Here is an 11,936-nt window from a genome sequence, read left to right as displayed (position 1 = left end):
AATGGTATCATTCAAATAATTTACCCAATCATCCAGACTTGAAATGTCCATTGCACGGTACAAAGTGTCGTCGGCCTCTGGCACTGCGGAATATTCAGGTTCTAAAGGCGTGCGTGCCATGACATTGTCGACCTTCTGGCGGACCAAAGAGTGAATCTTGCTCTCCGGATCGGCACTGAGTTCCTGAATTTTCCGAAGAAGCTGCTTGCCTCGCTGAAAGAGGTCTGCATCAAGCTCAGTGTTGCTGTGCGTGTCCTCCAGCACGGAAATGACATACGAAGCAGCGTGAAGGCCGGAGTGGCCATCAATCATCCAACGATAGGGGTCCAATCTCGTGTCATTTTTCATAGAAATATAAGACTCCAGGAGGTTTAGAGACTGTGAAAAGATTCTGTGGAAGCGAGTTAGCCAGCGAGCCCGGCAAGGGAGATGGACCTTCCACATACAGAGACTTTTGGGCTGGTGATAGCGAGCGCCGCTGGCCACGCGGGAATTTGTAGTAGTAATAAATCCAAAACTTCCACTTGATGTGGTTGGAGAGATCTAGAGTAAGACTGTGCAGAGGCACACGCGAGTCACAGTAGCGCAGATACAGCATTTGGTTCTTCTCCAGTGTCGTTTCGATAAGCAAACGCATATCATCTTCGTGTGTGGCCGCTGATTGACCATCCATCGGTCCGCGGACGCCGGGATTGTGCTCCTGCGGCGGAGTTTCGGTGGGCAATAAGTGCAGCAGCCTCTGCATGCTTGTCACTCCGTGAAGACGAACGAGCTGGATCGTCATGGCCGTAAACTTGTGTGGGTCATGATTGGCTGGTAATGGTGGCTGGCCAGGCAAAATGTCATCATCATCGACGTTGGACGGCAACCGCGTGGTGTAAGATCCGACAGTGATGAGCGGTGGCAGCCCCTGTGAGACGGCGGTACGGACATCGAGGTAAAATATCTGGTACCATAATCGTCGACGGATCTCGACCTGTACGGCATCCATGGCGTCAGGGGAAAAGCTAGTTGGTTCTTGGTGGAGGCCGAGAGACTGTGCCATACGAACAGCGAGTCCTACAAGGGCCCATATCTGCTGCATCTCATCATCACGGCAGCGGCACGTCTATACATCATAATCATCAGCTATATACCATCTTCTGTATTGCAGGGCGAAAAAAAGTTCGAGTGTGAGCCCTACCAGAAAGAGAACAAAAGCCTGAAGAACCGGGATCGCTGGGCTGGAAATAAAAGACTCCCTGTCCAACGCTGACACCAACGCGCTCTCAAACCTTTTCAACATATTCGCCTTGGCTGCACCGAACATGTTCTGTACATGTGTCGGATCCATGCTATATATCGCGGAAAAGAAGATGCTAAAAAGTAATGGCTCGAAGTGGCTTGTCTTGTCATGTCCTTGGCCGGGTGGTGGAGCTGCAAGCGATTCATATAGCTCTTGCTGTGCGAGATGGGCGTTGAAATTTCGTCGTAGCGTGGGCTCATGGAACAGACATATGACAGCCTCAACTCTAGAAAGAAAGGTGTCGAGAAGATACAGGCACTCAAATATGCTGTGGGGGTAATATGGACCGAGTGTTTGTTCGTCACCAGAGCAGGTGCCCATCAGAGTAGAGATGAATGACGGATGAGCAGGGGGATGCGCACTGTACGGTAGCGGCCTTTTTGGTGTAGTATCTTTCTCCTGACTATAAATCGACCTTTGCGCGACATTGTTGGGGTTTAGTAACACATCGCGTGTAGCATCGTCCATGGCTGTGGTGATGGAATCGGCATCCGATGAGATGCAATCAACCCTCTTGGTCGGCTCTCCAGTATATGCCCAATGCAGGGGTGGCACAAGACGGGAGCACTCGGCCTGCAGAAGGAGCGTACTGTGTTGGGAAGGCTCTACTTTGTTTTCCGGCAGAGTACTCGGAGCAACTGGGGAGCTGCCGCAGCTCAGTGGCGTGAAGGCCATGGCACTGGATGAGGGATGCTTCAGCTCGGACGAACCATGAGGCAGAGTCCGGTGAACAACCTGGCCGCAGGCACCTCTAATATCTGACGGTATATCTGGGCATGCTCTCGTTAGGCTTGGCGATTGGTAGGTGCAGATGTGATTTCCCCGTTGACAGATAGAGCATACGGGTGTGCGCCGGTCGCATCGCACCTTGCGACGGCGACACGTCAAGCATGAGGTGATTTGTCGAGTCATCAATCGCTGGATTTCTGCTGGAATTGCATGCCGGTTTGATACTGTTCGAATTAAATTGGTAAAAATTCAAGCCATAGTTTCGGGCTGTGTTGTCACTGGCAGGAATACTCGATCGTGGCACTCGTTTCCCACAGCCTCATCCGCAAGCCCCATCACATGACCTCACACTTTACAGTCGAAAAATCTGGTCAATGCAGCGTCATATATGTATTGAGCAGATCCCATTGTGGATTAGCGAAGTAGACTGGCGGTATTTTTCCTTTCCTCAGAGGCTAGGAAATATATTCGATGCTCCTGCCTCTTTAATAGCTAGCTACCTATTGAAAGACTTGCGCGGCTTGGCACCTCACTAGCCGTCTCTCGCTATTCAGCTGGCCATCCTTGTCAGCATGATTCGACTTTGAACCGCTGGCTAGCTAATTCAAGACAATCTATTTATAGTGGAGCACATATGCCCTTAACCGCATTGGTGCGAAATGCGACCTCCAGCGCTCCCCGTACCAAAAAAATATGGACTCCGGCATCACCAGCCCTTGCGAGGCTGATATGCATGACACGACCTGAACTGGTATGACAGCACGTCTATCATGAGGAGTTCAACCTGAAGACTGACCGGTGAAGGATTCGAACCAACGACTTTATCGGTGTAAACGATACGTGATGACCACTACACTAACCAGCCATATGCCTTCTTTGTTAGGTGTAATTGCTTCATCATGACTTATATAGACGGGTTGTCTTGTTGCTGTTCGACACCACCGGGTGATACTCTGAAATTGGCAGGCACCAAGACAAACACCATAGACTTCTAAGAATATCAAGTACTCGGAAATTTAACCGTTTCAAGTCTTTCTCCCAGTCTTTCTTCTACAAAGAGCGGAACTTGAAGCTTTACACAGTCTATGGCTGGTTTCCCAGCATGAGCAGCGACAGAAGTGGCTAAGTCGGCAGCCTAGCAGGGTTATTGTGGCTTGAGGATTGCTAACCGCTATGTGGCTTGGAAGGTGGCCAAGCAATCAACTATCAGCTACTCGGCATGGCCTCCTCTGCGAGAACCAAGCTCAAGATCACAGGTGGAATGATCAAGACTAGCGCGTGGAGCGAGATGTAGCTTTATGAATCGATTGAACTTCGAACACGGGTGTAAGGAGGTCAAGTAAGGAGGTCAATAGAGAGTCAGCTAAGCTCAGCAGAGCCAGATTACTCACATCTTCCAAGCAGACAATGCCACCCCAAGATGCTGGCATCACTTTTCAGCCGACTGCCGTCACAGTGTCTACAGTACTTGGCCGTAAGTGTGTTAGTAAGCCTGAAACGAAACGAAAATCTGCATAAAGAGGACTCATGCCATTCATCCCTATGGTTTTGTGCCGTAACGGAGCCCATTTGATCCCGCTGCAACTGTGCCTCGTGCAGCGGCACGAAACTCTCATCAGCAACACCTAGCCTCCTGCACTGAAAAGATGGGATGCCGAATATCCCTACACAACTCATATCTTCGATCAATTTATATCCCAGACAAGCGTCCAATCCGTTGACATCACTATCCACATGCACCGGGTTATAGTATAGGGTAATTGCATCACCAGCATCTACGCTTTTGTCTTCCAACGCCTGAATCTATGCCTTTCATAATGTTACTGGCCGCTAATCTGCCAGCAAGTCTACATTTACAATTTTCAAGCTCTCCACCGCCCACTCCGGATACTCACTCTTGTGCGCATACAACCCACCAAAGAACTCCCTGATATACGCAGGGAACCTATCTGCAAGAATCGCGTCACGTACCTCCCGCATCAGGTTCAGTTGATAACAGACATTGTGGATTGTGAGAAGATGCGCCGCCACAGTCTCCTTGGACGTGTTGTGGTAAATGTACGCCCTAGTAATACCCAGGCCGCCCTCTCGACAGCACTCGCACCCGCAGCCCTCTTCGATCGGTCCAAAGTCGTTACCGAACTTGGCGTTGCGAATGTTTAGCACGCCCTGCTTCGTGACGGCGTTGCCGAACCGCGCCGTCCGCGTGGGCCACACGCAGTCAAACATGTCGGCACCCAAGGCGACGCTGACCACCAAGTCTTCCGGGTAGCCGATACCCATAACATAGCGCGGCTTCAGCTCCGGCAACAGGGCTGTGCAGGTTTCCACCACCCGACAGAAATCAGCCTTTGCCTCGCCGCCACTGAGGCCACCGATGGCGATGCCGGGTGTGTCTCTGGCGACCATCTCCCTGCAGCACTCTTTGCGCATCTCGACATCCAGACCACCCTGGATAATGCAAAAGAGATTTTGGGTCTCTGGATTTTTGTGCGCTGTGATGCATCGGTCCAGCCAGCGTACACTTCTTAGCATAGCCTCCCGCATACGTTCCTTGTCCGGCGACGTCGTGACGATGACGTCGTCCAGCTGCATCATTATATCACTGCCAATTGAGTTTTGTAATGACATGGAGTGCTCGGGTGTAAGTAGCATGGGGGATCCATCATGCGGACTCAGGAAGCGGACACCTTCTTCCGTGATGGTAGCCAGCTTTAGCAGACTGACCATTTGGAACCTGCCTAGTGTTAGCGATTTCGACACTCTTATGGCCAGAATGAAACCCTCACCCGCCACTATCTGTAAGAATATTGTGTTTCCAGCCCTGGAGCTTGTGTGCGCCACCGATTGCATCCAGGACTTCCTGACCTGGCTTCAGCCCAAGATGGTATGTGTTATTGAGGCAGAGACGGCAGCTTGTTTCCTCAAGCTGCTCTGGAGTGATGCCCTTGAGGGAAGCCTGAGTCGCCACCGGCATAAATATAGGAAGCTTAACGGGCCCATGAGGCAAAGTAAGGATTGACGCTCTGGCTCTGGTGGTCTGCGTGCGATAACCTATTAGTTGACACCCTCATTTGATGACAATACATGTGTGAGAGCAACTCACAGAACAACGCCCGAGCAGCTCAAACTTGAGTGCTGGCGAAGTGTATACGTTGGACGCCATCTTGCGAGCTGCCAACATCCCCTTTCCTAGATGTTTTCGCAACTGTTTGGAGCCTGATGCAAGTCAGAAGGCTTTTTGCTCTACGCCAGACCCTCCTTTGGCCTACCAATGAAGCCCTGCTCAACGCTTCGGTAGGAAAAAAAAAGGGTTAGTGGAGTTTGGCAGGCCTTCAGCGCTGTAAAATCCAGTGTAGCCGCTAAAATGCATGGTGGTACCTCTGGCCGTCGGCCAAACCACGGCAATTTGGCGGCAGCTGTTCTATCAAGTGGTTCTGCCATTTTTCCTTTGGTAGAGATGGAGCATTGTCCAATTCTCATCGGTATCAATCACGACCAATCGTCTCGCGCCAAATTGCCCAGCACCGCCCATCATTGAGGCTGCGGATAATTCTCAATTGCCATCATGGGCGGCCGCACAGTATCACCCGGCGGGGCGCTGCTGAGGTCGTCGCGCATGTTCTCAATGCCCAAGCCCCTTCCTGAACCTCATGCCGGCCTCCAACACATCTCTGACCGGAGCTCCAAGTCTATGACAAAGTCGCAGCCGCAGATGCAGTCTGTCGCCACGCCGCTTTCATCCAGGCAGAACGGCGACTGGGGCTTCAAGCGCTCCTTTCCGCTCAAGACGACGCTCAACACCTCGACGCCGCTGATCCGCCTCAAGAACATTGACGCCATGGAGAACGTGACGGACTTTGAGTCGGCCGCCGACCACACCCTGTCGCTCGAAAAGTTCCAGGAGCTGCGCATCGCCATGTCGATTCCAAAGAAGCGCGTCGAGATTGGAAGCACCCTCCAAGAAACACCAGGCCACAAGTCCGTCTTCGAGGAGCGCTTCGACGTGACCGACGGCGACCACGCTGACCACCTCCGTTGGAAGTATGAGGGCCCCTGGTTGGCCAGAATGACAGAAGGCGAATTTATGCGGTTCCTCGACAAGCAGGTCCGCCCCCAACGAGCAGAGTTTCGCGCTCTGCTGAGGAAGGGCCTTGCTGAGGACATCACCGCACGGCAGAATAGCTACGCTATGGAGAAGGGCATTGATGCGCCCCCAGCCGTCTCGGCAGCTGATATAACGGAAGCACAGTTTACCGAGTATCTGCGCGCCCTGCGCAACGACCGAGCCGTCCTGTACGCGATTGTGTCCAAGTTCCTCGACCTTGCGCCCCTGGGTCAGCCGGTTGGCGTTGTCCAGAGCCTCTTCCCGACCCTTGCCGAGAGTCCCTGGGGAAAAGCTGGCCCGCCCACGACACACCCATCTGCTGGCATCAGCTACTTGCGAACCGGCTCTGTCTTGGAGAACCATCCGGTATACGGCCCCCAGGCGCGCCGCACGCCCACACTGGCTCGTCTCATCAGCCCCCGATCCATCAACACGCCACCCAGACTGGGTGTCGCTGGCTTCGTGTCGGATCCACCCCCCGGTGACAATGAATTCAATATCCGACATATCAAGGGCAGGGCCAGCTCGAGGTATGGGCCCAACGGCATCGCCAACCTCGACACAACCACCTTTGGCGGCGCTAAGACTTACGTTGAGCCTGTAACGGCCAGCGTGGACCCCAGCGGTCGCATTCTTCTTGAGCTCACGGAAGCTGGTGCTGAGGCGCAAGTCATTTCAAAGGAGAGTAATGGCAAAAGCACCGTATATCATGACGGCACCATGAAGCGCGAGCTGCGCCCGCAAGAGACCGACCTAGACCCCGAGACGCAACGGTTGCAGACGGTAACAAATGAAATCCTGCAGGAGAAGCGCTTCAACTGAAGGCAATGGAAAAATATTGTATATCTACGGGAACCCGGCGCAATCTCATATAATCATGTACAAGTAGCATAGAAGCCTGAATGAAGAGTTGTAGATTATACTATCAAGTTGGCATGTGTTCAGGAGGCTGTGTCGTAGTTTCAAAGCCTGCACTTGCTGAACGTCAGGCAATATCTTCCGATAATAGTTCTTTAGACAAATAGCCAACATAATCCATACTGTGAAGCTCTTCTGCCATGTTTGAACCCACATTGTCCAATCATGCTTCTCTAACCTGCTCCACCAGTAGCGGCCTCGCCTTTGGACAGTGCACGTGATTTACCAGGTGACCGTAAAGGCGAGCCCTAACTGCGGCTGCTGCCCCACTGAAGCCGGATCACCACCAGTTTTCCAGATGGTCGAAATTTCGTGAGAGGTGCTTGAGCCGACTTTTGCCAACCCACGACAACTTCACCAACAACCCTCCCACCACCACCACCAAAACACCGCCAAAATGGGTCGCGTCCGCACCAAGACTGTCAAGAAGTCCGCCAAGGTCATCATTGAGCGCTACTACCCGCGCCTGACCCTCGACTTCGAGACCAACAAGCGTATCTGCGATGAGATTGCCATCATCGCCTCCAAGCGCCTCCGCAACAAGATTGCCGGCTACACCACCCACCTGATGAAGCGCATTCAGCGTGGCCCCGTCCGCGGCATCTCCTTCAAGCTCCAGGAGGAGGAGCGTGAGCGCAAGGATCAGTACGTCCCCGAGGTCTCGGCCCTCGACCCCTCGCACAACGAGGGCGGCCTCCTCCAGGTCGACGGCGAGACCAAGGACCTGCTCAAGCACCTCGGCGTAAGTTTTATCCAGTCATGGCGAGAGGAAAAAACCAGAAAATCTAACAAGTCCGCTTCCAGTTCGACGCCATCCCCGTCAACGTCGTCCAGGTCGCTCAGTCCCAGGGCCCCGAGCGCCGCTTCGGCAACCGCCGCCGCGACTAAGCGAGTCGTTTCATTTGTCGTTGGGAATTCAAAAGTACGATCACGAACGAGGGAACATGTTGATACACACTATACATTTTTTGGGTTTTTTGCATGGCCATTTTAGTGCCGCGGATGTTATGACGACTTGGCGTCTCAAGGATCGGTTACAAGGATCGGTTAGCGAAAGTGCTTAGATCTCAAAGAAAAGATCTTTTCGCCCCCACTAGGTGTCGCTTGACGACGAGAGCCGGGCTTCTCTCTGTTCAGGAGAGAATGCTTGGTCCCTCGTTGAAAGGCTTGATCGCCATGTCCTCCCTTTGTTGGGATGTTCCTCGTGCCCACAGTTGTGCGTGCCTGTGAATCTCAAGCTGAACTGCTTGCTGCTTTTATAAATCCAAAGACGAATCGACAAGAATTGCAACGCAGGACATCGCCCTTGTCGATCTCGAAAGGGCACTATCGTCTCGTGAAACAGTGTTTGCAAGCATTTTCACGGAATTGTCTTTGCGCAGTGGGTATCATTCGTCTTAAATCATAAAGCAAATCGTAAACTACGTATACAACAGTCCATTACAGCACTGTCTGGATGCCCATACACAAGTAGATCTGGGCAGCCGTGTCCATGCCCGTCCCATCATCGTCGGGAAGACTCTCCCAGCCTTACCCTGTGGCCTTCGACCAGTAAGTGGTCGTCGTCGTTCTCCCCGATGCGCAAATTCTTGATATCCGGCATCTGCGTCTCCCTCTCCTTGAGCGACACCTGTACCCTCTGCTTCCCAGCGGCCGCGCTGCTGCCGCTGCTGCCGGGCGGGCGGTCGCCCCTCTCGAGTGCGAGCGCCGCGGCGTCCCTGCCCTGGCGCGCCTGCTCCTCGATCTGCATGTCCGCGAGCTGCTGGGCGGCGCTGTCGACGTCGCCTCGCAGCCGGGCCTCGTCGAGCAGGTCGATGCGGATGTCGGGGATGCCGGCGCGCTCCCAGGCGGCGGCCTCGCTGAGCTGCACCTTGACGTAGAGGGCGCGGCGCGCGCACGCCTGCGAGCACCACCGCTCGAGGTCCCTGCGCTTGACGATGTGGCCGGCGCCCGTGATGCGCCACTCGCCGCCGGGTCCCGTGTCGCGGTGCGGCCGCGGGCACAGCGTGTACCCGCAGAGCCCGTTGACGTGCCGCTCCTCGATCAGGTCGTCGTAGTCGGACGGCTGGAAGAGCCGGACGTGCGTCCTGAAGCCGGCCGCGTCCGACGCGGCCGGCCGCGACGCGTCCAGCGACGGCCCGCGCTGCAGCGGGTACTCGGACAGCAGGATCAGGCTGTCGAGGATCTCGGCCTCGAGGTCTTTGCGGTGCTGCAGCACCTTGGCGTGCTGGATGGCGATCTCGCGCGGATCCGCGGCGCGCTGCGCGGCTGCTGAGCCTTTGAGGATGCCCCGGAGCTCCTTGATCTTGCTCTCCATCATGTCGTGGGCCGCGTTGCGGTCAGAAACAAGGCAGTGTTGTGGGAGTGTTTCTAGTGGCGATGAGAAGCTTCAAAGTTTCTCTGCTGACCAATTTAAGTGGAGGGTCGCGCCCGAGTTTCACGGCCACCCTAGCCCTTGAGTCACTAGTATATAGATGATTCTCGAGGTCGTACGGAGCACAGGTTTGCTAGTTCTTAACCAAAGAATTAACCTTTCTCCCACTTTACTAAAAACTATTCAGTGATGGGTGCCCGTGACCCCCACCCCCACTACATCATAGACCTGGAGCAGCCTTCTGTTCTTACACCTGCAATGCCGCGGTCTCACCTTGCGCAGTTACTACAAGGAATTCGGAACTTCTGCAATTCTTGATATAATGAACCGCTTCGGAATTTTCTGATCTCTGGCTAATTTTTTCTGCGAATTGACTATAGGTCGTAGAATAAGGGATCTGTCAAGCGGCTCCAATAGTGTTCTCATGTAAGTCGCGAACCCAAGTTGTGATGGCTCTAAGCTCACACAAAGAGCTACCTGCCAGTACTGACTGTCTAGTCAGAGATTGCGGTTTGTTTTGAGAAAGCAATGATGCTGTGCGAAAAGCCTTGGCTTCGGGACGTGGCGCATGCGACTACCCTTCGCACATGTCTTCCATGATCGGATCATTGTCGTTTTCTGAGTCTCACATAGAATTCGCTCTGCGAGAATATGCCACAGTTGTAGACTTTCCAAGGATTTGTAGGGTCGCAGATGGAAACCTCAAACTGCCGCACAATCTGTTTCGCCATGTCAGTCTATTCGAATACGACGAATACTGGTCTCTATGGCACCTTACCTGCACAAAAATCTTGTTCAATTCCATCAACGCAATCGGACGACCGAGGCACTGCCAACGGCCATAGCTGAATATTAGCTCGAGTGCTCCCTCCATCTTGTGGAGGCTTTCTGGTGTGCTGTCCAGCCAACGTTCTGGGCGAAACTCGTTGGCGTCGGCACCCCAGATATCTTCTCGTCGAAATATTCCCCAAGCACATGAGCCAATGCGAGTACCACCAGGTATGAACTTCCCTTTCCAATAATGACCATTAGGTGGAGCCTCCTTCGCCATGAGCCCAGCGACCGGGGGAAAAATACGCAGGCCCTCTTTGATGACCGCCTGTAAATATGGCATGGAACGAGCTTTCTCATCAGAAATAATAGAACTCGGAAGAGAAGCATCATCAATCTCTTGTCGTAGCGCCGTGAGAACTCGTGGGTTCGTTGTAATGTATAGCAAGGTCGAGCGAATGGCGGTAGCCGTCGTGTCGGAACCGGCAATACTGAAAGGTATGTTAGCTATCGATTCGAACAAATAATATAGAATGGAGTGTTTACATTTGAAGCAAGATCTCGGACTCTGTCTCCGTTTGGCTCAGCCCGTGAGCTACGAATGAGCCAATCATGTCGTTTTGAACCTTGCAATCTTTACCGAAGCGCTCTGCGGCTACACCTTTCGCAATGCTGATAGGAGAAGGTAAATAAACAGGTATTATCGTCCATCCGGGGGCTCAAGCATACCGTATCACTCTGCCAAATCCAAACCTATCAGTTTCAGACGGCAGGGCACTTCTTAGAAGCGGCGAGGCTAGCATTTTGACAAGCAGTGGAATGACAGTGGTGACCATGACAATGGGGAGGGCGCTTTCCGTGGTTTCAATGTATTTGTAGACGTCAGAGTCTGTCTCGACGAAACCAAAAGGGTTGTCGAAGGCAATGTCCGAAATGACATCCAAGGTGAAATATTGAACCTTGCGCCCCAAGTCTGCAACCTTGTCACTGCTGGCATACTTGGCAAGTAGATCCATGAAGCGTTCAATGTTCTCGTCGACTTTGAGCTCTAGTCCCTCAACTTCGCGACCGGAGTACTAGGAACATGTGAGAAACGCTCAAAAAACATTGGCAATAAAGACTGTTGGTATGAAGAATATTATCAGGCAGAAGAAACTTACACCCGCTGCCATTTTTGCGCGCAGACCCTTGTGCGCTTCCTCATCTCTCAAGGACAATAGGTTATCCCTGGTCGGGTCAAATTTCATACCATCATACCAGCTCGAACGCGCATAGTCGGACCGTACATTATACATGTGCTTCACGAGGTCGGGATCGCTAGTAATTAAATCATTCGGACCAACGCGCGCAATCGAACCTTTGCGATTATAGAATTAGAGGCCGTGGATACAGAGCCAGACGATGAGGTTCACCGCCGTGAACTGCCGGTCTAGAGCGAGATCATACCGTATTTACGCGTCACGTCCCAGAAGTGGAGATAAGCCTTGCCTGACCAAACTGTCTGGACGAGCCAAAGTCGTGAGAAGCCGGCAAGAACTGGTCCGTCAAAATGTCGGAGGCGATAAAACTGTCGCAGCCTTGCGGCAAGTGACAAGGCTACCGCCACGCCAAAAAGGAGCGAAACGACGCCTACCCACGAGCAGCCTCGTAAAGAGACTTTTAAAATCTCTAAAATAGTCATGATGGGGAAGAATGTTGGTAGACATGAACATGTTGCTTGAATAAAGGCGATTGTTGACCTCATCGTATAG

The 11,936-nt window shown here is 52.9% G+C and overlaps 5 protein-coding genes across 5 annotated transcripts; 2 read left to right on the top strand and 3 right to left on the bottom strand.

Annotated features, from left to right (window-relative positions):
• Nucleotides 1-20: 20 nt before the first annotated feature.
• V2A60_009132 (tRNA-guanine(15) transglycosylase-like protein) lies at nt 21-5,180 on the bottom strand (the record flags this gene model as incomplete). Its single annotated transcript, XM_083260400.1, has 6 exons — nt 21-83; nt 133-391; nt 447-1,108; nt 3,986-4,751; nt 4,804-5,054; nt 5,121-5,180. The coding sequence occupies 6 exons, from the start codon at nt 5,178-5,180 to the stop codon at nt 21-23; spliced, it is 2,061 nt and encodes a 686-aa protein (XP_083116526.1).
• A 402-nt stretch (nt 5,181-5,582) lies between these two features.
• Nucleotides 5,583-6,944, top strand: V2A60_009131 (mitochondrial 37S ribosomal protein bS1m; the record flags this gene model as incomplete). The annotated part of the gene is made up of 1 exon (XM_083260399.1): nt 5,583-6,944. One exon carries the CDS (start codon nt 5,583-5,585, stop codon nt 6,942-6,944), a length of 1,362 nt encoding a protein of 453 aa, XP_083116525.1.
• A 493-nt stretch (nt 6,945-7,437) lies between these two features.
• On the top strand, nt 7,438-7,928 carry V2A60_009130 (40S ribosomal protein eS17; the record flags this gene model as incomplete). Its single annotated transcript, XM_083260398.1, has 2 exons — nt 7,438-7,782; nt 7,845-7,928. The coding sequence occupies 2 exons, from the start codon at nt 7,438-7,440 to the stop codon at nt 7,926-7,928; spliced, it is 429 nt and encodes a 142-aa protein (XP_083116524.1).
• Nucleotides 7,929-8,544: 616 nt separating this feature from the next.
• Nucleotides 8,545-9,357, bottom strand: V2A60_009129 (Rtr1/RPAP2 family-domain-containing protein; the record flags this gene model as incomplete). The annotated part of the gene is made up of 1 exon (XM_083260397.1): nt 8,545-9,357. The coding sequence occupies one exon, from the start codon at nt 9,355-9,357 to the stop codon at nt 8,545-8,547; it is 813 nt and encodes a 270-aa protein (XP_083116523.1).
• A 662-nt stretch (nt 9,358-10,019) lies between these two features.
• V2A60_009128 (cytochrome P450) lies at nt 10,020-11,357 on the bottom strand (the record flags this gene model as incomplete). Its single annotated transcript, XM_083260396.1, has 5 exons — nt 10,020-10,133; nt 10,193-10,676; nt 10,732-10,857; nt 10,915-11,261; nt 11,346-11,357. The coding sequence occupies 5 exons, from the start codon at nt 11,355-11,357 to the stop codon at nt 10,020-10,022; spliced, it is 1,083 nt and encodes a 360-aa protein (XP_083116522.1).
• Nucleotides 11,358-11,936: the final 579 nt, after the last annotated feature.

Source organism: Cordyceps javanica, chromosome 6 (genome assembly GCF_051103115.1).
Source record: "Cordyceps javanica chromosome 6, complete sequence".
Taxonomy (NCBI): Eukaryota; Fungi; Ascomycota; class Sordariomycetes; order Hypocreales; family Cordycipitaceae; genus Cordyceps; species Cordyceps javanica.
This window is presented reverse-complemented; position numbering and strand designations above follow the sequence as displayed.